Here is a 23,718-nt window from a genome sequence, read left to right as displayed (position 1 = left end):
GGTAAGGTGGTGCCAGGGAAGCAGCAGGAGCCCTTGCTGAGTGGGGTGGGGGAGATGCCCCCCATTGCAACGCTCTAGTTGAGGTCAAGCACATACGTGGGCACTTGACCTACCGCAGAAACATGGAGGACTTGCCCAGGGCCACGTGGGGTCCTGGTTGATAAAATGAAGGGGCTGGGGCAGAGCAGACTCCCCTCTTGTTGTGGGGGGAGGCTCGCTGTGCCTGGCTCTGCAGCATCGCGGTAGAAGAGGAGCCCTTCCCTGGAGTGGGCCGACCTGGGCCGGGAGACCCGGGCAGGACCGCAGCCCACGTGGAGCCACGCTCCAACATGGAGATGACTCAGCTTGCCCTCGCTAGAGGGGGGCCAGTGACCCAAGAACACGGGCCCGCAGATGGTGACATGGCCCAGTCAGGCTGGAAGCACCCCATGGCCTCGGCTGTGGCCTCCACGCCTGGTGTTTAGGAAATGATCTGCCAACGCAAGATCTGCTTTCACAGAGGCAAAGTGTCCCATGTGAGTGTTCTAGAATATTCTCAAATATTCTTTTCCACCTCCTGGGGCAACTTCATAAGCAGAGGTCACTGTGAAGTTTCCAACTGAAAAACTGCAGTAACGAGAGAATAAGTAGCAGGACTAGAGAGGAGAGGGATGACCTGTAGGAGAAAGTGTCCATTAGAAATAGGTGTGGGCTGGGGGCTGAGCTCTCTGAGGAGGCCCCCAAGGGTGGTCCCCACAGTCCAAGGTTGAAGATCCGGAACCTTCTCAGTACTTGGACCTTGGGGGCAGCCTCACCTCTCCTGCAGGTAGCAGCGAGAGAACATGGCGCCTCACCCCACAGGAGACTACTGTTAATTGAGTGTGCGGGAAGTGTAATAAAAATTGGAAAGCTTTTCTCAAGTGAGTCTCGCTACCCTGGAGACAGGCTGCGCCCTCCCTCAGGCCCCAGAGAGGGGACCTGGCTTGTCCTGCAAGGAGGCGCTGGCAACAGGGGCTTAACCCTCACAGCAGAAAGGTGCAGCTCCTGGGGCTTGTTTTACAGAGAGTTGCCCCATCATTTTGGGGTACAGTTGGGGTTGAAAACACTGGAATCGTGATTTCTCAGATGCCACAGAAAGGCAAGAATCTGAGCCTTGCCTTTTACTGCAGAGTGCTCTCCCCCCTCCCCCCCCCTCAGATGTATTTGTGGTTAAAATTCCAGAGCAGACATAAAGTGGAAGTGACAACGTGCAGCTATTTCCCCAGCTGAATACGGAAACCTCTTTCTCCTCTTTTTGGAACAAGCGATCTGAGATTTTTTAATAATGAAATTTAAAAAATTGTATTCCCCACTACCGTCCTTTACGCTCTGTACCCTTGCTCCGTCCCTCCAGCCTCTCCACCTTAGAAGACTCGCTTCCCTTATTAGCACCCACTAATTTTTTGAAGTATTGTGCTCGTGGCCTTGCCTGCGGGGTCCTTGCGCTCTCACTGCGGTGGAGACGCCCGGGGTTAGTCTTTGTCCCCTGATGCTCCGCCACGGCCTCTCTCCTCCATCCCGCCCTCCAGCTTCTCCTCTTGCCGCCGCAGGTGCCTCCCCTGGCTGGACGGCGCCCACGGGTGGGGAGACAGGCTTCTTGTCCAGGCCCTGCCCCTGGATGGCTGAGCGGATCCCGAGTCCTCACTGCTGTGAGCAACGCTGCCATCCACGCCCGGGGGGGCACGCTCTGCCCTGTGGGTTCCCTGGAGGGGCTGGAGGGACGTGGTATTTCCGTTTTTCGTTTTTAAAGGCAAATCCAGATGGCTTCCAAAAGGTGTGTGACCGTTTACGTTCTCCCCAATACTGTATTCCATTTCTTTGCATTTGTCTAAAACCCCCCTTTCCGGTTTCAAGGTGGGCCTGGGAGTGGGGTCCTGAGCAGCGTGCGGCCGAGTGAGGCAGCCCGGCCTCTGCTGCAGGGCAGGAGCGCGCACCTGCCGCTGTCTCCTCCCCAGGTGAGCCGAGGCCCTGACCCTCATGAGACCCTGCGTCACTGCCAGAGGTGGGTGAGCTGCTGGGCTTGAGGCTGGGCCGGGGGAGCCTGGCTCGGGGCTCCCCAGATAGGAGAGACCAGCTGCTGGGGCAGGGCAGGGACATGTCACTTGCAAGACATGAGTGACTCCTCCTTGGACGAAGGGGTCAGGGCAAGGCCTCAGGGCCCTGAATTCCTGAATTCCTCACAGGTTGCGTCAAAGAGGGGGACACTCAGTGGGGCGGTGCTGAGATCCGCCAGCTGGGGAGTCAGACAGGAGGCCACAGGTGCTCTGGGGCTCCTAGCGGGCTGACATCAGCAGATCCTCACTCCTTGGGCGGGGTAGTGAGCCCCAAGAGTCTGGGGTGCTGGGGGAGGTAACTTGGTTTGGGGTGGGCACCCCCTTACGTAGGTCTTAAAGCATTTTTCCTCCCAGGGGGGAGAAGCCAGGTACGGGGGTGGCTCTGAGACCTCATCAGGAGGGGTCGGGTCCCCAGGAATTGCAGAGGGGGCCCTCACAGGCAGGGAGACAGTACCTCTATTTCCATGGGTTCCGACTTACATCCTCTGGCGGCCAATCACCGGCATTTCAGACTCTCGGCCTGGGGACTGAGGCCCAGGAAATTGCCGTCTGTGGAATGAGGCTGAGACAACTCCTCCGGGGTGGGGCGACTCCTCTTTGGCAGTGATGGCTCAGGAGATAGAGCTGCCCCCTCCAGGGGCACCCCAACTGGACAGCCTCCCTAGCCGTTCCTGAGCAGGAAGAGGGGCCAGGGCTTCACCAGGGAGGGTGGCGCTAGGCTGGTTACTCTCACTCTGACGCACAAACTCTGAGCTGATGAGTGGATCTGCCAGGAGAAGCTGCGCCTTCGTGGAGGGCAGCCCACAGGGACCCTCGCGGGGGCAGGTGTGAGCTGACGCTGACGCGTGGCCTAAGTAGCTAGCTGGGGGTCCAGGTTGGAGGTCCAGGTTCCTGAAAAGTTCTGCCATGGGCCATGTCTGCATGCGAACACCTGGGGGCAACAGCAGGTGATGAGTGGTGCCAAAGCAGTGCCCTCTCCCCTGCGCCCCTGCTAGCAGCCAGGCACAGAATGGCTTTGTGTGCGAGGCAGCGGAATCTTGGAGGAGCTCCTTCAATGGGGGGCGGGGGAGGGGGGTCTCAGCCTTCCTTCCCGCCCTGAGCCAATCCCCCTGGAGCGCAGCTTTCACCTGTGATTGCCTGTCCTGCCCTGCAGATGGCGCCAGGTGCAGAAACCGGCCCCTTCTGGTCCACGGGGTTCCAGCTCTTCCCTCCTTGGCAGGACTTCCAGAAAGGCCGCCTGCAGGGCTCTGCCCAGGGGGTGGGGTGGGGGGGAGCGCCCAGTGTGAGTGATGGATGGCAAGAGGCGCCCACACCGTGAGAAGAGCCTCTTTCTCATCCGATCCCATCTCGGCCTGAAAACTCCAAGTTTCTGGCAAAATACAAATACTTCTTGGGGCAGGCGGTCAGCCTGGGAGAATCATTTTGTGGTTCCCCAGGTGAGGATTTCCTGAGTGGGACTCAGGGCTGGTGAGGTTCATTAGTGGTGGGGGACAACGTCTGGTGTGATGACTCTCCTCTGGGGACACTGACACTCCAGTCTGGAGGGGGCTTCTCGCTCGCTCGCACACTCACACACGCGCACACACACTCCCTCCCTCCCCTGAGGTCTCCACCTTGCCTGTCTTAATCTACCGTGGTCGGACTATTCAGCTTTTCCATTTCATCTTGCGTCTGTTTTGTTAGGTGGCAGGACTTTTATTTTACTGGACTTTCCTAGTTTTTGGTAAAAATCTCCTTCGACCAGCTTGTCGCCGTTAGAGAGCCCGCCGCGGCATGCGCGCTGACGCCCCTGTCTTATTCCCAAGATTGGTTATTTGTGCTTTATTAATTACACAAGCGAGTCAATTTTATTAGTTTTGCTGAAGGAAATTGTTGGTTTTGTGATGTGATGGTTTCATTAGTTTCTGCTCTTTCCACCCCCCCCCTTCGCCTTCCTGGATGACCTTTGCTATCACGTTTGCATCTTCCTAAAAATTCTCATCCTTGCTTTCCCCTCATTGACTGTTCACTTCTCAATACTGATTTGCTGTTCCTCTCTAGGTTTTGATACTTAGTAGTTTCTTACGACTTCATTAAAACATTTTTAACTCCCCATATGATTTTGCTAACCGTTTATTTAGCAGCATAATTTTTATTTTCTGGATATACAAGAATTCTGGTTACTTTCCATTATTTACTTGAAGCCGGAGAGCTGCGGTGTATAGTCCTAGACCAGATTTTATTTAATTTCAATACTTTGAAATTGGTTTAAACTTGTTCTAGCTGGTATAGGGTCCATTAAAACAACTCTGAATGTGCTGGGGGAGGGCGTGGGTCCGTGTCCTGCGGGAAGCTGCTCTGTGTCGACCAGACGACGGGGCCCATTTTGTTGAATGGTTTGTTCAAATCTTCCACATCCTTCCTGATTTGTTCTATCAGTTTCTGAGATATGCTAAATGTCTCCCACATGGAATTGTGAATTCAGCTGTTTCCTTTAGTTCTTTAAATTCTGAGGCTAGTGGAAGGGCGGTTGCAGTGACTGAAACACTGCGTTTATAAAGAAGGCAGGAAAGAAAGGAAAACCCTCTGGACAGGTGGGCAATCGGAGGGCACAACAGAGATGGTGCCCACAGCTCCGTGACCAGCTTCTCAGCACCTGGGCTGGACTCAGGGCTCCCTGTCAGGGACACGTTTGTCGGGCTGGATTAAATTGGGCTGTTTACAGCAGCCACACCTAGGACAGACACAAAAAGTGGGGCGCAAAAGCCATGTCTGCATGGTACCAAACTCCTTTAGGGGCCCAGTGACCTCGTGGGTGTCACAGGCATGGGCTGTGGCCCCTGGGCCCCCATGGTGGCCACCAGTAAAAAGCCAAGCTGGCCGAGTGACGCCTGGAGGCCCTGTCTCCTGCAGACCTCGCTTCTAAAGTCCCTCAGGGCACGGGGGCCGGGGCTGTGCTCTGCTCCCAGGTTCCAGTGCAGGCCCAGCCACTGTCCTGCCTTCCACTGTCCAGCCAGTGGCAGTGGATGCTTTGGGGGCCCTGCCATGATCAGAGGAAAAGAGGGCACGCGGTCAGCCAGGAGCTGAACCCGGCGACCGTCCAGGACAGCAGCAGGCAAAGGCGGAGACTCCCCCCCTGCTCCAGGCCCCTGAAATTCCTGAGTTCAAAACGCCCCTTGCTCCTTCCCTCCAAAGGGACCACATCTCCTCCTCAAAAGGCCTTGCCACCCAGTAAAGTGGTGGGGAGGGCACAGAACCCGGTCCCGGACTGCTCACGGGGTGACAGTGCTCACCCAGCCAGAGACCAGGGCTCGGGGTTGGCTGCAGAGGGCTTCTCTGCGCTGGGCCTGGACCCCCAGAGGCCCTGGCCCTGCCCCCCAAGGTGACCACAGAGCTTCCTGCTATTCACTTTGTTATTCATATGGCCCATTCTTAAAAAAAAAAAAAAGCTTTGAAGTTCCTGTTTCTCCGACCCTGAACCGACCCTGAACCGAGCCTGGCTCTCCAGGCGCCCTTGTTCACGCAGCCAAAAGCAGTCGTGGTGGGCAGGGCCCTGGACGCGGCTGGAGAGCTGCTTTGTTCCTGCTGGCTGCTGCGCTGAGGGCTGGTGCTGGCAAAGCCACAAAGGCCGGCTTCACAAGCACGCGGCCTCCCACCGCCCGCTGAGAAGCGAAGTGGCAGCCAGTCGGGGCTGGGCAGGTGGACGAACCCTCCTCCTCCCTCGTGTCTGTGACCTGCCCTTTCTACCCACCTGCACTGTGCCCAGAGCCCCTGCAGAGCTGCAGCCCCCCCGCCTCCCCACTCCCCCCCCTTCTCTACGGAGCACTAGCTGCCGAGATGGCTCAACAGCACCCCACTTACAGGAGCTCACAGAAGCCAGTTTCCAAGACACTGTTGAGACTGGCCAGCCCTGAAACACCCTGTGCCAGCCATGTGCCCCAGCCCCTCCCCCACTCCAGAATGACCTTGACTTTAGGGGCGCCCCAGGCATAGCAGCCACAGGCGCTGCCCTCCGCTACAGCACCTGCCGGACCCCGAGCTGCCTCAGCACTGGGGCCCAGGCCCCCCGAGCACAGAGCTGACCCTACCAGCTGCCATGCCCAGCACAAGGGCACGCAGTTCCTAAGCCCTCAGGTCAAAGGGCTCGGATTAGGACTGTGAAGCCCGGGGAGGAAATGGAGGTAGGACCCACAGCCAGTCCCGCGTTGCCACCCAAAGCCCTCCCCACTCCCCTGGGCCCAGCGGGCAGGACTGGCCCCAGAAGCCAGCCCAGTGACATGCTGGACATGCCATTCCCAGGGCAAACCCGAGTCTCAGGTTGAACTGTGTCCCCCCAGCTTCAGGATTCCTACTCCCCAATACCCCGGAAGACAGGGCCTTTACAGCGGCACTCGAGTCACAGCAAGGGTGTCGGGGTGGCTGGGTCCTGCACAACTGGGGTCCTTGTGCCAACAGTCACATGGACACGTGGGGGATGAGGCCATGAGGACACCAGCTGGCCGCACCCAGACTGGGGGAGGCCTGGACCGCCCTCACCCCAGAAGAGGCCTCACTGCCCTCATCCGGTCCCTGGACCTCCCTGGCCCCCAGACTGTGTGACATGAAGCTGCCCAGTCTGCGGGCATTGTCATGGGCTCCCCTCCCCACCCAGAGCAGCAGTGTGCGCCCCCACCCCCAGGGGTCATCTGACAATCACATTCCCCAGCTGGCTGCCTTCTCCGGGCTTCGGGAGGGCCGGCCTCAGCACAGGCCCATCCAGCACAGGGAACACCACCCAGAGGCCACGACGACTCCTCCCTGCAGGAACCCAGGGCCGTTCCCTTCGCAAGCAGCCTCTTTAATTTGGAATCCACTGGGTAAATGCAGCCTAGACGCGGGCGGAGTTCTCCCCAGATGAAATCTACACCCAGCTGTACCGGGCTGGCGCGGGCCCTCCCTGCCCCGGGCCAGCAGCTGCCGGAGCGTGGCCCTGCCTGGCGGCCCTGGCGTCTCCAGTGGAAAGGACGGGAGGGGAAGGACATGGACAGGAACCTGAGCCAAGGCCAGAGGTGTGGCTGAGGAACGTGCCTCCCTGAGCAAACCGCACCCGGCAGTCTGGGGCGTCCAGGCTGAGGGCGAGCCCCAGCCCCTCAGGGCCCAGACAGGGGGAACGTCTGGCTGGTCGAGGGGGCAAGGCAGCCCTTGGGGGACGCAGGGGGCCGGGCATCCCCAACGGGGCCAAGTAGATGGAGAAGGCGATTAGGGGCCCCCCACCTCGCGTCCCTGTGTTCTCTACCCCACAGCTCCCCTTCCAGGGCCCTCTGGGCCCCCACCCACAGGCTGCTTGGCTCCCTGGGCTGCTCAAAGGTCCTGGCTGGGGCAGCCGCTGCAGACAGCAGCTCCCTGTCGGCCCGGGCTGCAGGGGTGGCCACCGGGGATGGGAGGGCAGCAGGCACCGGAGGGGACGGGGGGCCCTGGTGGCCGCCAGAGTGTCCAAGGTGGGGGTGCACAGTCAGCACAGCGCAGCTGCATGCCGCGGGCAGACGCTGATGGGAAGGGCTGGAGTTAGAAGCCTCTGCTGGGGGGGTGTCTTCTGGCAGCTGAGGCACCAGGCGGGGCCCCCCGCTGGAGAGGCCCGAGGGGTCCCCAGCCCTGCAGCCGTCAGCCTGGCCCCGCAAGAGCTTGGGTTTAGGCCGGGCAGGGCCCTTCTGTCTCCAGTAGGGCAGGTGCCTGTGGGCAGGGCCACGAGCCCGGTGAGGGCCCCGGGGGAGGGTCCATGGCCAGGAAGCCTGGCCCTTCGGCACAGAGCCCCGCGGTCGCCGCCCCAGCCGTTCCACGTGGGTCCTCATGGTGGCCACTTCCTGAGACAGGCCAGCCAGGGCCGTGGCGAGCCGGTCTAGCTTCTCGGAGAGGGTGACGCTGAGGCCGCGGAGCTCATGCTGCAGGGACCGCCCGCAGGGGCATGGCCGCGGACAGGCGGGTGGCATTGGGCGGGTGATCGTGGACTCAGGGGACGGCTCCGGTGGGATGCTGGGAAGTGGCCTCCCACTGGTCCTGTCTAAAAACCAGAGCAAGAATGTGGGGTGAGAGCTCTCGGGGTGTCAGGACCTTCCTCTGCCCCCGACACCTCAGAGTCCCTTCAGTCTGGGCATGTGGTGTCCTGCCCTCCCCAAGACCTGGCTTGAGAAGGGAAGACGTCGCTCAGGCCCACGAAGCTCCGTGCGCCAGGCCTCCTGGTGGCACTTCCACAAATCCACAGACGGGAAGGCCACAGAAGGGTCTCCATGGTAACCAAGCAGAGGACAGTGGCTTCCCTCCTTCTAGGGAAGGGTCAGTAGCTTCTTTGGGACCTGATGGCCCCTCCCAGGGCCTAACCCTGCCCTGGGGAGTCTGGGCAGGGCCTGGAGCAGCCTCAGCCGACAACACAGACCAAGGCCATGGCAGCAGGAGGCCCAGTCTAGCAGGGTGGCCAGGGGCCGCTTCAGCACCTACTGGGGGGCATCCCTCTCCTGACCTTTCCCTCCCCACTAGGAAGTTTAATCAGAAATTGCCCGCCCCTTCCCCCTAAGACCCCTGGCCGTTCTCCAGGCCAGGCCACCTCACAGGAGGCCTGTCACCGCCGGCACGGAGGACAGACCAGCATTTCTACTTGCTTCTGGGTCCCAGGCTGGCTCTGGCCTCTGGCTGGCACCTGCAGGACTTCCAGTAGGGGAAGAACGAAAACGGGGAGCCCAGGACAGACGTCGAGGGCCGTGGCTGTACCACTGTGGGGGCATTGGGGGAGGGCGGCCTGTCCGCCCAGGGACAGCTCAGCACCCCGAGGCAACCGCGCCTCCAGAGGGGCAGACGTCCGGGCCAGCAGCCCCCCAGGAGGCCACAGCTGGAGACGCTGGTGTGAGGTTCCTCGGAGGAAACCAGGACTCGGGGCCCTGCACCTTCCTGGGTCTCTCGAGGTTTCGGGAGCTTCCGGCCTCAGGTGTGAGGCAGAGCCACGTCTCATGGGTGCCCTGGGCCAGGTCACTCCTCACTGCCAAGCCCCAGTGGGGGCCACTGAGGCCCCCCGACTCTGGCTCTGGGAGAAGCCACCCCGGCATACATCTCAATTTCTAGCTGCCCCTAGAAAGCGTCTGTGATTTTATGAAAACGTCAGCTCCTTCTGTAAGAAAACACTGGAATGAGATGAGTAGCTCAGAGCAAGCCAAGGGAGACTTCCTGGCGGGTCCAAAGACAGGGTTCCCTACTGTGCCCCCGGGGGTCGGCTGGCCCACCTTCAGGGGGGTGGGGTGGCCACGCAGACGCAGGCTGTGGCCCCGTGCCCCAAGAGCTCCCCAGGGGGCGGGGAAGCCACCAACTCACCTGGCCCGCTCAGTCTTCTGTGTCCGGACCCGGGGTCCTCAGGCTCTTTGCTCACCTCTGGCTTCCAGGACAGGGGCCCAGGGGGGGCTGAGCTGGGGGGCCGGCAGGGCCCTGGGTCAGGCCTTTTCTCCAGCGCAGGGGCGGGGCAGGGGCTCCCAGCTGTTCCTGCAGAAAGAGCACAGGGCACCTGGGCTGTGATGCCAGCTGCCCTGAGGGAGCTGCTCACAGAGCGTCTAGACACTAGGACGTGACTTTCCAGAACCAGCTGACGAGGGGCAAGATAGACAGACCTGGCCCATCGGGGACCCCATCTCTGGCTCAGTGGCAGGTGTGACGAGGGTGGGCTGGGTTTCTTCTGGAGTCCCTGGAGTCCTGGGGACCCCTCCCCCTCCACCCAGGGGCCGGGCTCCGAGCACACGTCTCCCCAGGGCGGCTGCATCCCTGCTGGGGCCAAGGCTGGTCGGAACCAGCGGGGAGTGAGGCAGCTGCCTGCCCCCAACAACCTCTGCGCCCTCCAGGGAAGGCACCTCTGGGCACTGTTTCTGTTTATTGTCAAGTTTTACAAATGTATGTAATTACAAACACGTACGTGCACACGTACACGGGTGCATGCCACTAAGCGTGCAGTGTGTACTGTTTGTATCACAAACAGAAGGTACAGAATTTAACTTTTTGCCAGGTTTTCTCATTAAAGGCACTCCTTGAACTCTCCCAGGGCCCCAGATTCAAGAACCCCATCTGCTCTCTGACAGCAGGAGAGACGCCAGCCTGATGCGGGGGGTGCGCTACGGCAACTGTCCGGCAAAGATGGGCAGAGCTCAGAGCAGGCTCTGGGTTGCGGGCACCAGGGCCAGGCCCCCCTCACGGCCCCCCTCACTGGCTCACCGGCACTGAGACCGCAGGGGTCCCTGGGCTCTGCTCTCCACAGGCCTCCACCAGGGCTGCTGCTGCTACTGTTGCTGCTGCTGCTACTGTTGCTGCTGCTGCTACTGTTGCTGCTGCTGCTGCTGCTGGGGAGACCCCCAGGCCGTGGGGACGGAGGGCCAGGGCCCCGGCAGCTGGGGAGGCGGCCCCGCTCTGGCAGCACACACAAAGCGGGCATCAGGGTGGCGACCGGCCCCGGGCACAGGCCCCCCACCCTCTCCCCCAGCTCACCTGGCGGGAGCAGCGGCCAAGGCTCGGACTCCGGCCTTAACTCATCTCCTTCTGAGCTGCTGAAGCTGGAGCTGGAGCCGGGGCTGGGGCTGGGACCGGCCAAGCAGGCGAAGCGCAAGGGCCTCCCGGGCAGGATCCCCCTCAAAGAGCTCTCCAGGCAGCGGAGCGGGGACGGCCTGCAGGCTGACCCTGCGCAAGCAACAGGAGAACCTCTGATGCCAGCCAGGAGGGCTCCATCTTAACAGACAGGCACATGGAGCTGGTCCCCTTCAATTCCACTCACTGTCCCCTGCAGCTCTGCTGTGCCCCCCGGAACTGCCCACCCTTTGGCCATGGACAGTAGAAAGCAGCAGAGCCTACAGCCTGGCCAGGACCCCTGGAAAGTCAGCTGGGGAACTTTCCAGAAGTCCAAGTCCCTGGAAGCCACTGGTAGTCCAGTCCCAGCCAGGCCCCGGGTCTTCTGAGGTAGCCCCTTCCCTACACAGGCCCGGCAACCCAGAGCAGAGGGTTGGTTGAGACACAGGAGGGTCTGGTCAGCCCCACGCCAGTACCCACCTTGGGGGAGCATCAGAAATCTACGCTGATTCACCTTCCTGCCCCCATGGGCTTATCTAGGAATGAATTCTGCTGCAGGCGCCATCAACTGGGGTGGAGGGAACCCGTCACCCCTCCAGCACGACAGTGAAGGAACAACCGCCCTTGACCAGAGAAACCAGGGGTTGGGCGCAGAGTTCTCAATGCTGCCATTTTTGGCACTTGGGGTTCCTTCACCTTTTGGGGGAATCCCCCACAATGCAATGCTGCCACAGAGCGTTCGGGGGTGTGCAGAGCCCAGGCTGCAGCCCTGTCCTGGGGACAGAAATGAGACGGGGAAGAGCAGCAGCGTGGAAGGCAGGCGAGGGCCCTGCTCAGACTCACCATCATGCAGCCCCCTCCATGGCGGTGGCCCGGGGGGCCTGTGGTCCTTGGGGCCTCGCGGGGAGCAAGAGGGGAGGCTGCCAAGGGTGAGTGCTGGGGGACTGGCTGGCCGGAGGCTCCTGCTGAGGCGGTCCCCCGTGGGCTGTCCAAGAGGGGCCGGCTCACAAGCCTCGCCCCTCAGTCCTGTTTGAATGAGAAGCCAGGGGCCTGTCGGCATGGAGGGGGGACATTGTGGACACAGAGCAACTTCTTCCATGGTGGACTCTCCGGTCCACAAGCTCCAGGAGTGGACACACCAGCCCTGGGATGAGCTGGGGCCCAGCTACCTGGGTTCCAGAGTCCCTACTCAGCCACTGTGCCTGATGAGAGGCAGCGGGCCTCACTAGGCTGGGGCTCGAGCCTGGACTTTGGGAAAGCAGAAGGTGGGGCTGGGGCCCTGCCCAACGCCACCCACTCCCAGCTGGTGGCAGCACCAGCTACATGGCGTCACATGAGGCTCTGCCTGGGAGCTTCCAGTCTTTGCATCTCAGGGTGGATGTGGGCGAGGCCGTACCCCAGCCAGGCAGCCATACTTTACCTTCTTTGTCGGTCGTGCCATTGTTGGGCTCTGTTCTCTGTGGGCCCCCGTCTCCTGGTGAGGACCAGGCCCAGGCAGGCCGCGGCCTGGGCATGGGAATCTCTCTGAGACAGTTCTCCAGACCCTGGAGCGGGGAGCTTCCCATGGGGCTTCCTGGGAAGAACAGACAGTGGCATCTGGGATGGTTCTGGCTCAGTCTCAGAGGACCCAGGAGACTTGCCTATGGGCTGTGGGCTGTGTCCAGGGCAGCTGGCCCACAGGGGAAGCCCACAGCACTGGATGTGGCCCTACATATGCACCAGTCCTGGCTCAGGGGCAGCCCAGGAAGCAGCCAGCCTCTGGGCTCCTCAGGACTCCCAGCCCCACCCCTGAGGGGATGCCACAGGCCAGCCCTGAGGATGGACACCACAGGGTCACCTTCCTACTCGGCAAGGGGCCAACAAAGGCCTCCACGTGTGAGGCTGCAGGGCACAGAGGGCCAACACTAACACAGTTTCAACTTGGGAACAAAATAAATCCTAAAACCCTGCTCCAGGGACAGAAAGCTGTGGAAGTAACAGGAACTAAATGAGCCAAAATTCCAGAACAGGAAAAACCCCTCCTGCGTGAGTGACCTCCCAGGCCATGCGCCTTCCGAAGGCCTGCTGCGGCCGGCCAGCTGGAGCGTGAGCAGAGGCCACCAGACGCAGGCGCCAAGGCGACGCTCCCAATAGGATATCCATGAGATCTGGGGCCACGAGGTGGTGGGGAGTGGGGGAGCCCTTCCCAGGAGAACCCCTGCAGTCTGGGTCTCTTGGAAAGCAAAGTTGTAACAGAGGCCGAAGAATCAGGGAGCAGCGCCGAGGCCTTGCAGCCACAAAGGGCAGGGCGCCCGGTGGGTGGTGGGGCTCGGCCACACACAGGATGGCCCTGTGTGGTGGAGGGACTCACGGCAGTGGTGACTGGGGAGCAAGGGGTGCTGGGGGGCAGGGGAGGGGGGAGATGTCATCTTTCCTACATCCGTCACCCACTCCACCCCAGTCAGTCCAGGCTCCTCCCCCGGCTGGGCTCCCGGCTCGGCTCCAGGCAGGCGGCCTGCCTTAGAGGCAGGACCTCGGTGGGCAGAGCGGCACCGAGCAGCCTTCTCTAGGATCCACCCGGCCTCCGCCTGCAGCTCACCTTTTCCCAGCTGACCCCCCTGGTTGCCCTCAGGGCTCTGGAAATCCAGGTCCCCATCAGTGCTGCTGGACGAAGAGAAGCTGGTGGGGGTGCTGCGGGGGCCTGGAGGGAGGACAGGACAGTCTCTCACGCAGCCCTGCAGGCCCAGAGGCAGGAGAGGCCCCGCGGTCACCTCTGCAGGAAACAGCACAGTGGGCGTCAGGGGACAGTCCCTGGAGAAGGGGTGCCCAGGGCCTGGGCCGTGGACCTGAGTCCCGCAGAATGGCCCTGGGGGCCCACCCCGGGGTCTCCCCATGGCCTAGGGCACACACATCACAGATTGAAATACAGCAGGGAGTCACCGAATGACCAATGGCCCATCCCGCGGCCGGGAGAGCAGGGCTAAGAGGGGGAGCTGGCGGGAGAGGACATGTGTCTCAGGAGGCCCGGGATGAGGAAGAGGACCTGAGAGTGTCCCCAGCATCCCCCTCGCTAGGCACAGGGACAAGCCCACCCCTAGCCCGGGGCCCAGTCTACCTTCACTGTGTGATCCTCGGCGCTGCAGCTCGGGCCTTGGGGACCCGGGGGTTCCTGGCTGGGGGCTCTGGAACCAAGTGGTGGCCGGTGGCTGGGGAGGTAACGACCCACTCAGGGGAATGCCCTTCAGACAGGCCTCCAGGGCTTCCAGGGGTGAGCGCGAGGCACTGCCGGCTGGGACAGGGGAGACGCCCTATCACCACTGCTGACCAGGCCCCGGCCCGGCCCCACTGGTTGCGCAGGGGTGACCAGCTCTGCACCCAGGACTGTGACCTGCTCCCTGCCTGGGCGGGGGACCCACACAAGCCAGCCCATGGCTCGGGAGGGTTGGCAGGACGACAGGCTTTGGGCAGAACACTCCCTGGGCCAGGGCCTAGACCAAGGCGGACGGTCAGCTGGAAGGCCTCCTGCCCAGGAGATGGCCGGCACTCCCTCCCCTTGGGGTGGAGTGGGGTGGCCTGGGCATCCCTCAACCAGACCACCCTAGGCCTCACCTTGAGCCGAGGGGCCCCTGCCAGTCACTGGGACCCCTCTGCTGTCTCCAGTGCCCCCAAGACTGCTGGGGGCAGTGGGGCTGTGTGTCCACTTGCTGAGCTGGCAGGACACAGGCGCGGGCGGGCTCTGGGCCCAGACATTCTCCATCTTCACCACAGGGAGCGCACTGCCTGCTCCGGGACCAGGGCCAGAAGAGGGGGTCTGAGGGGGTCTGGACCCTGTGGAAAGTTGCCCAGGAGGCCTTTACAGGGCCAGGAGAGGGCATCCCAGGCCCCTGCCCTCCAGGACCACCTGCTCAGTGACAGGCGGATGGGACTATCGCAAACCCTCCCACCCGGCCCCTCGGGCACTTCCAGAGGTTTCCACCAGGGATGCCAGTTAGACCTCCCGGGCAGCGCTGATCCGGGTCTTTCTTCCGGGGCCAGCACACCCATCTCAACTCAACCTTCCCCGGGTTCTCGGCAGCTGCAAGCTCCGTGAACCGCCATGCATGGAGAGGGAACCCCAGCCCTCGCAAACATGCAACCCCCACGTCCAAACCACACCCCAAATGCCTGTCAAGCTGTAGTTTCACCTGTTCTCAGTCTGTCTCCTCCCCTCTCCCCCCTGCGCGATGCTCCTGCCCTCTGAACTCCCGGCTCCCACCGTAAGAGCCGATCCGGAAAGTTATCAGGGGCTGATGCAGCGTCTCCATTTACAGAGATGCGGCTCCCCAACACCCAGCCACAAGGCCACACCCTGAGGGGGCCCGCGGGTCCCTGCTGCCTGCCTGGAGAGGAAGAACAGCCCAGCCGGCAGCCTTCACCTCCTGAACTCCTTTTCCTTGTCCCCGGTTCCTGCGGCGGTGCCCGCCCTGGCCCTGGGGGGCGCCTGTCCTGGGCCTCTGGGATCTCCTTCAGGCAGCTCAGCAGGCCCTGCAGCGGGCAATCGCTGGAAGACGCCTCTGTCTTCACTATGGGGCAGAAAGAAGGCATTTCCACCCTGAGCAGAGTGCCCCTGGTCTCCATGGCAAACGAGAGTGGGTACCCAGGTACGGTTAAAGGGGTGCAGGGCTGGAGGCCTGGAGTCTTCTCAAACTTAGTAGGTCTTTCACAGGTCGCTGGTCTTCTCGGGGTCCAGTTTACATGGCCCCCTCGCTCACCTCCATTTCCCTGCCCTGCTGGGCCCCAAGGTGCCCCCACATGCAGGAGAGCCCCTCGGGAGGGCCGGGCTCACCTCCCTCTAGGCAGGACCCTCCCCAGAGGCCCCAGTGGGAGGGGAGATGCGCGAGGGTGTCAGAAGGGCAAGCAGGAGCTGGTACTGACGGAGGAAGTAGGTGGACTGGGCTGAGACCTGGAGACAGTTCAGAGGCCCGAGCTCACAGCCCCTGCACATGGCACTTGCCGTGCCCCGCCCAGAACAGTGTTCCGGCAGGAACGACCATGCCTTTTCACAGACGGGGGCACTGAGGCTCGAAGGCTCTGGAGCCTGCCAGCCTGACCAGCTACAGGGTCTGATACGCCCCACCTTACCGCCCAGCCCCCAGGTCCATGCGAAGCACCCCACCCTCCACTCTGCATCATCCCCAGAGGCCCCCAGTTAGGACAGTGAAGAGCACCAGAGAGCCCGGGGCAGACTCTGAGTCCCCCACCTGCACTGACCAAGTGCTGCTGACCAAGAGAGCCGCCTGGCTCCGGACCCCGAGGCGGACCATGCCCGGAGCCATCCCGTCGGGAACGACCCTTCGAGAAGACAATTTCCAGAGAAAAGTCTACAGCAAAACAGGGGCTTCTGAAGACAGGGACTCACCTCCCCAGGGCGGGCTCCCAGGAGCCCGGGCTAGCCGGGAAGCACCCAGGCTGGGGACGGGAGGCCGCAGACTCGGCGGGGGGCCCGCAGGGAGCAGGGGCCCCGGCACCAGGATCTCCTTCAGGCAGTTGATGAGCCCTTGCAAGGGGCTGCTCCCAGGGGAGAGTCCTGCAGCACCTGCAAGGTCATACAAGCTTGGGGTAGCCCCACTCAGTCTCCGGACATCTGAGATTTCCCACCCACAAGGCCAAGGACAGAGCCCCGCCTCGTAGGGAGGTCAGGAGGTGCAGAGAGGACAGCCACATGACACCCTCACAAGCTCCCATGCCTGCCCCTCTGGGCTCTGGGGTGACCCCACATCAGGAAAGAGGGTTCTCACCTGTCCCCGGGACCCCTCCCTCTAGCTTCCTATGGTTCTTCCTGGGGCTGGGATTCCAGTTCGGGCTGGGCTCCCCGTCCAGCGCCCCTGGGCCTTCCTTCTCGGCGGGTCGAGGTCTGTCAGCAGTTTCTGTTGGGAAGAGACAGGAAGGCCCTTCCAGCCCTGCCAGGGAGCCTGCTCAGAGCTGCTGTCCTGGGGCTGGTTCCTTCCACCTGAGGAAGGGGCTGGGATCTATTTCCCTCTGGGGTGATTGCAAATACAAAGATTGTTCACCCCAATCACCTCAGATCCTACTCAGCAAATGACGAGAGCAGCCTCAACACGCAGGGCCCAATCCTACACTGGTGCTCCTCCAAACGGGGCTCCCGGCACCCCAGGGCAAACGTGCCAGCCAGCCCCGGAGCCACAGGCTGCACGGGGCGAGCTTACCCGGAGGGCCCGCTCTAGCCCAGATCAATTCAAAATGCTTTAAAAACAGGCACTGAGACAAACGCAATGTCGGCAAGAACTTTTAAAAATAAAGTGAGGCAAGAGGACTTGTACAGGCAGCCCCGGCCCTCCCCTGCCCTTCGGGGTGCCGGGGTCTAAGGGTCGGCTGGAGCAGGGCAGCACCCCTGCTGACAGAGGCCAAGCACCCCCTTCCCCGGAAGCTGCCCCCATTTAGCAATGAAGGACTCCGAGTCCTAAAGAAAATGTTCCCAGGCCAGAGGCCCTGGAACCCGGGCGCTCCCCGAAGCCCCGCCCCACTCACTGATGGAGAGGGGGCTTCCCTGCCCCCCGGCTGCAGCTGGGTCATTGGACGAGGAGCTGCCGCTAGGCGTGGAGGCCAGGCTGGGTCCGCTGGAGGGGGTGTCTGGCAGGCCCCCGAGCCCGCCCCCAGGACGGCAAGTCTCCAGGGTCACGGCTGCTGTCCGGGAGGAGGGAGAGGTCACTCGAGGCTGGAAGTTAAGCCCAGCAGGTAAAACGCCCCCCCCCCCGCCCCCGTAGCAACCATCAGGCCCTCCCTGCTCCGTCCACTAATGGCCGCAGTCAGCTCTGCGTGTCACCCCGGCTCCGGTATGAGGGTTCATCAGCAGTCCTGTGTTCACACGGCACCCCTCACCCCACTTTCCCTTTAATTTACAGCAACTAAGTGGACTCGGCAAACCCTTAGGCTGGGGCGGGTGGGGACAGACTCCCGAGGAGGTGAGACTAAGCCCCACTGACCACGCAGACAGGCGCGACAGTCCCCAGGGCAGATGAAGCTGGCACAAGTCAGGGGGGCGCCTCTTCCTGCAGCAGGCAGGGCTGGGGCCTCCTGAGCGGGAGGTCCGGCAGGTACAGCAGGCATCCCCCCCCCCCCCCCGCACAGGGGGCCAACTTACCCTGGGGGCTCGCCTGTTCCCCGTCCAGGCCGGCTCCCCCGCTCTCAGGGCTGATTCCCCCAAACAGGAACTCTGGGATCTCCCTGACCAACTGCACCAGGGCGCTGAGGTGCAGGCTGTGCTGGTGGGGAGCTCCTGTGGGAAAAGCCTCAGTGAACTCCACGCACTGTGCTCCTTGGACGTCACCCAGCGTCTATGGGTGCAGCAAAGGGGGGGTGATGTCCACAGGTGGAGCCGCGGCAGGTGCTGCCCGGGGCAGTCAGGGCCAGCTGGGGGCGCCGGGCCCTGTCCCTTGTGGCTCTTGCCGTCACTCCGGAAACGCCGAGGAGACTGCCTGCCCTCCCTCCACCAGCCTCTGCCTGTCCAGCTGCCTGGGCTGCGCTGGGGACACGTCCACCATCTGAGGTCTCTGATGGGGGCCCCTCGGGAGTGGCAGGACTGTGAGGAGCTGCAGGCTGGCTGGGACGAGGCTGCGGGTGCTGGAGGGAGGGGACCCGAGGTGGGGACACTCTGCAGGGCAACCCCAGCTTTTTTCTAAGCACTTGTCACCATGGCGAGGGTGCCAGGCTGGCAGCCCAGACGGGCGAGGGGTGAACAGTCAGGGAGCGGAGAGCATGACAAGGTAGGGAGACAGGAATGAGTCCACCTGGACCCAGGCTGCCCAGCGGGACCAGGACACCCAAAGGGGTCTGGCCTCGGTCTTCCCAGATTGCTCACCTGAAGGGTCTGCTCCCCTCGGAGGCTCCTGTCCCCCATCAGTGCTGCTCCGGCCCCCCGCGGCTCCTCCAAGCTCCACGGGACACAGGAAGGTAGAGAGGGGGAGCAGCTCATCTGTCCCTGGGGGAGGAAAGAGGCACAGTCCTCCTGGAGTGGGAGCTGCCCCCCGCCCCATGCAGTCACACGGTGGCCTCGCATCCTCCCCTGATCCCACATGCTCACGTGACTCCCAAACCCAGGGACCCAGGCTTGGGTCCAGAGTGTCACCTGCGTCCTAGAGCCCCCCCCACACACACTGACCCAGAGCCCACTGCAGCACCCACAAACACGATGAGAAGATCAGCGAGGCCCCCCACTCAGCACCCAGGCTCCCGGGTGGCCACCCCCGTGTGGATTTTGTAGATGAGACCAAACCCAGCAGACCCCAGGGTCTCAGGGCACCCCGAGACCCCCTTGGCTGGGGTCCGGCCTCCCTCCTACTTTCCAGCTGGGCTCCTGCCTCATGGCGCTGCTGCCCCCTCCCCGCTGGAGAAGCCCACCCTCCCCGGACGCCCCGCGGCCCAGGGCGGTGCCGCTCCTCACCCAGCGAGACCAGCGTCTCGTAGTTCTCCCGCATCACGTCCCGGTACAGCTCCCGCTGCCCCTCGCCCAGGAGCCGCCACTCCTCCTGGGAGAACCGCACGGCCAGGTCCTGGAAGGCGATGGGCGCCTGCGGGCACAAGCTGGGCGGTCGGCTGGCGGGCCGCTGTCCTTCCCGCGGTGCCCCGGCCTGTGTCCCCGGAGGTCGTCGGGGCAGGAGCGGGGAGTGTGGCGTCGGGGCAAGGGTGAAAGGAAACCCACTTGAGAGACAGTGACAGAGCCGCACTGTGTCCCCAAAATGATGGGCTGGAGTCCTCACCCCAGAACCTGAGACTGTGCCCTTATTTGGAAACAGGGTCTCTGCAGAGGTGACTAGTTTGCAGAGGCCCCACGGGAGCGGGGGGAGCCCTCAACCAGCAAGAGCCGTGTCCTCGCAGGGAGAGGAGAGACAGACACGCAGGGAGACCACGTCCCAGGGGACGCAGAGCCTGGACTGATGCAGCCACAAGCCAAGGGGCGCAGGGGGCCCGGGAGGGCGCTCCCCGGTGCACGGGGGGAACAGCACCAGCCACGCCTGGCTCCCGGCTCTGGCCCCCGCTGCCTGAGAGACGAGGCGGCTTAAGCCCCAGGGCCAAGAGAAGTTGGCCCTCCAGCTGGGACCCCAGCCAGTCCTAATTTGCCACCATAGGGGTTCATAAGCAAGTCCCCCCTGAATGTGCCTGGACCTGGGATCCCAGCACACGCATGAAAAAGTCCTGTAACGGATAATCCCCGTGACCCAGAGGAAACACTGCCTACTTTCTAGACATGACGGGACAGGCGGGAATCAGCTGAGCGAAATGATCATGTTGGAGAGAGACAGACAGCGAGAGACGGAGAGAGAAGGAGCTGCAGCGCCTCCCTGCCAGGCGCGAGGAGGTGGGCCTTGCCTCACGGGGACGCAGATGAAGCCGAGGAGGAAAACCTGCAGCGCACGCCGTGGCCTGGACTCCAGCTCCAGCTCCGCGGCCACGGTGCCCACGGCCCAGCCCAGCCCGCAGGGCTCTGGGTCTGGCTGCAGGACGCGGGGCATGTACTAGGGTGCACCTGCCCTCACTTTCTGGGTCTCACCTTGACCTTCAGGGTCTGGCCGGCTGGCACGACCCACACTTTTACGTGCTAGCGCCAGAGCCCCTGTAGATCTGGGCAAGCATCAGAGCCGCTGCCGCGGAAACCTGCAGGACAGCCCCCCCACTCCGCTCTCGGGCAAGGAGCCGGGTGTCTGCTGGGAGCACCCCTGGGGAGCACCCCTGCCATGCTCCTGCTAAGACGAGGCATTCTGTTCTGATTTCTCTTGAAATAGTCCTTAAGTGTGCTTTTAAAGATGCCCTAGAAGGTGACGAGCGCCTGACAGACAGGAATTCAAGTTAGGGCCAAACTTAACTGAACAAAGGAAGCAAAGGGGATGTAAGCTGTGGGGAGGGTCACGAGGGAGAAGCCAACATGCAGACGCTCCTTATCCATCGAGAAGATAATCTACTGCGTTGTCTCATCAGCCCCAGACAGTGACTTTAAAAACTGCCACTGCTACTAACTCGCAGCCTTGTCACTGGTGCCAACTGCCCCACGTTCTGCCTGTGGGCACCCACGTCCGCTCAGCCAGCCTCAGCCCCCAGCCGGCCTGCTCCTCCCCTCTCAGGCAGCTTTCAGACACTGGGGCCGTTCCCACCCCTCCGGCCTTTTGGACAGTCACAGCGAGCCGACGTGGGTCCTCTGCGCCCAGGAAAGCTCCAAGGCCGGCCCTGTCCTGGCATCTGGGAACTCGAATTGGGGGATGTTGTCTCTGGGTTTTCTGGGTCTAGTCTGTGCTGAACACCCACTTTCGTTCTGAGGCCCGGACACCAGGGGACATGCCAGGCAGAGGACGCCTCCGTAAGCAGCCCCCAGAGAAACTCGGGGTGCCCGGTTCCTTGTAAGCATCCATGGGAGACAACACTCACAGGTGTTTTCAGAATTCCCTGGAAGAATTAAGCACATTCCCTGTGATGCCACCCAGGAAGTGTTCTGGAAGCTTCTTTTTGGTGTCCTCCGGAACTTGCCCTCCTGCCTTTTTCCCTTTGCTGACCTTGTTTTGTGTCCTTTTGCTGTGAAGGTTCCCAGCCATGAATACAACTAGATGCTGAGTCCCAGGCATCCTCCCAGCAAACCACTGTCCCTGAGTGATCCTGCGGACCCCGACAAGACATGAAACCCTCACCCCCACTGCATGCAGCCAGCCACTCCCTTCCCTCCTGACATTCACAGTCCAGCGTGCTGCTCCTCCAGATAAGCTCTCCCTTCTAGAACCCTGGGCCGCTACAAGGCTCAGGAGCCCCAGGGCTGGCGGAGCAGAGGCCCCTCTGCCAGAAGTCCCAGCTGTGCTACAGCCCACGGGCAGGGGGCTCAGACTTGGCCCACAGGTCAGGGTCCCAAAGGACTGAGCCCACAGGCTTTTCTCGTGCACAGGAGGAGGGGCCAGACTGAAGTGGCCAGGGCCTCAGCAGGGAGGCCAGAGAGAGTTTCAGGGACTGGCCAGGTAAGGGTCACAGCAACAGCACCGTGACCGAGCGGTCACAAGCCAAGTCTACAGAGGGCACGGGGAGCACAGGGGTTCATCTGGCTATCCTCGGCTGCCCGGGAGGCCAAGAGCTTCCTGCTAGACAGAGGCATTGAGCCATCCTGGGCAGCTATCCAGCTCGCGCAACCAGCCTCCTTCTTCCGGCCCCACTCGGCCAGGAGGCTTTCCATGGCCCTGGGGCCCCCACACAGACTTCAGGAGGGTGTCAAAGGCGCAATCAGCCACTGCAGTTCCAGGGGGCAGTCGCCTGCTTTCACCAGCTGTCCTTTGAGTCTGGTTCGCGTGAGCGGGCTCCCCAAGAAGCGCAGCCGGGGTGTACCACCAGCGCCAGGCGCCGCATCTGCGCTCCAGCTTCGAACATTTCAGTCTCTCGTTCGTGCAACAAGCAGCCTTTGCAGGCAGCCGGTCAGACACTGTCCCCCCACGTGCGGGCGAAGCAGCATGCGGAGTCTACCCCAAGTCCAGGACCAGGGCCTTCACACTGAGATCCAGGGGTCCTTTCCACTGGACTTGACTGTGACGTAAATAATAATAACACACCAAACAGCCAAGTTTTAAAAATCCTCATCACCCGGTAATGTTTGCAGAGACAGACCACAGGGGTGTCTACCAAAGGCTGCTGTTCCCAGAGCCTCTTATTAAAAGCTGAACATTTAATAGTTTTTAAAAGGTGATGGAAAGGGCCCGGAGCACAAAGCAATGTTCCCACAGCCACTGCTGAACACAGCAGGGTCCTGGTAGGGGGCTGGGCTGGAGCCTGAAAGGGGGGGCTGCGGTGGCCCAGCTGGAGGGCAAGCCTCCCCCACCCCAAGCAGACAGCTTCTTTGTTCAGCCAACTGGGTGAAAGATACTCTGTAGCCCCAGCTTCTCCCACCATAACAACTGAAAATACAATAGGACTTTTAGGTTTAAATGATCTGTTTCAATTTTCTTTCAATTAGGGCTGACTGCCACTGTGCACCCCACCGCCCATCATAGAGGGGGGACTAGGGGGGATACCCGATCAGGATTAAGTTTAGTGATTTTCAGGCCCCAACCTACACATGCCAACCCCCAGATGATTCTGACACCGTCCACATTCAGAGTCACAGGCAGGGTAGGGGTGGGTGGCTACGGTCCAGTCCAGGAGAGGGGACCGGGCAGAACTCGGGGATGAAAGTGGGGCTGGTGACCGGGGCCTGGAAACAGGAGCCAGCCCCACTCCCCTTCCCAGGGACCAGCTCTCCCACAACACGGCGTGGGCTGGATGTCGCTAACCGGCTGCAAGCCTCACAGCAGCGTGACACCGCTTCATTTCGAACCCGATGCATATGGGGGACTCGCCCCACTCCCCGCAGTCCGTCGCGTTGCTGGCCTGATGTGGCAGTTGAGACCTGGACACACAGACAGGGCAGAGCCCGGGGAGCCAGGTGGTGCAGCGTTCCAATACCTGCTTTGCTCCAGGTTAGCCACGGCACCTCGGCAAAGTCGCAAAGGGATCCGGACCCACCTCCGAGGCAGGTAAATGAGTTACTGCAGAAGCGCCTGAGCAGATGCTGAGATGTCCCAAGTGCTGTGATTTATCGCAGCCAAGTCTGTCTGCCTGCTGTCACTTGGAGGTCACAGCTGCCACCTCCAGGACACAGAAGGGTCTCTTTCCACACCCTGCTGACCATGTGTCTCCTTATCTCCTTGCTAAAAATACACCCAGTGCTCTTAGACATCCGGAAGGGATCACTTCCAGGCCTCTCACCCACTCAGCCGCAAAACAAACTCTTCTGCAACAAAGTTCTTGAGACAGAATGAGAAGTGATAGTGGCCAGGGCAGGCGGGTCTTCCCTCTGCCCCGAGGAGGCGGATGAAGAGTGAGACGAGTGTGTGAGGGAAGAAACAAGCATGGGTGTGTGAACACAAATGCTGGCCTTAAGGAGCGGAGACTCCCGCCGGCTCACAGTCCAGGCCTGCGGTCCTCGGCCCTCTGCAGCCTCCTCCCTCCACCATCAGGAGAACAGCTTCCCCAGCTGTCTCAGGGCTGTGGTCGCTGAGCAGCCTCTGAGCCCTCTGCTGCATGGGGTCCTCGGAGAACACTCCTCCCCGGGGGGCCTAGTCCA

The 23,718-nt window shown here is 62.1% G+C and overlaps 1 protein-coding gene across 1 annotated transcript; it reads right to left on the bottom strand.

Annotated features, from left to right (window-relative positions):
• Window positions 1–7,180: 7,180 nt before the first annotated feature.
• Window positions 7,181–19,084, bottom strand: KRBA1 (KRAB-A domain containing 1; the record flags this gene model as incomplete). The annotated part of the gene is made up of 15 exons (XM_084230703.1): window positions 19,036–19,084; window positions 18,454–18,573; window positions 17,737–17,871; window positions 17,124–17,279; window positions 16,358–16,501; window positions 15,994–16,218; window positions 15,011–15,157; window positions 14,205–14,423; window positions 13,711–13,884; window positions 13,195–13,368; window positions 12,037–12,189; window positions 11,460–11,642; window positions 10,407–10,730; window positions 9,387–9,551; window positions 7,181–8,088 (listed from the first exon to the last, which is right to left on the bottom strand). Exons 1-15 carry the CDS (start codon window positions 19,067–19,069, stop codon window positions 7,181–7,183), a joined length of 3,261 nt encoding a protein of 1,086 aa, XP_084086829.1. The 5' UTR covers window positions 19,070–19,084.
• Between the last annotated feature and the right edge of the window lie 4,634 nt (window positions 19,085–23,718).

This window comes from Talpa europaea, assembly GCF_964194135.1.
Source record: "Talpa europaea genome assembly, chromosome: 3".
Classification (NCBI taxonomy): Eukaryota; Metazoa; Chordata; class Mammalia; order Eulipotyphla; family Talpidae; genus Talpa; species Talpa europaea.
Note: the sequence above shows the minus strand (reverse complement) of the source record. Positions and strands in the feature narration are given on the sequence as shown.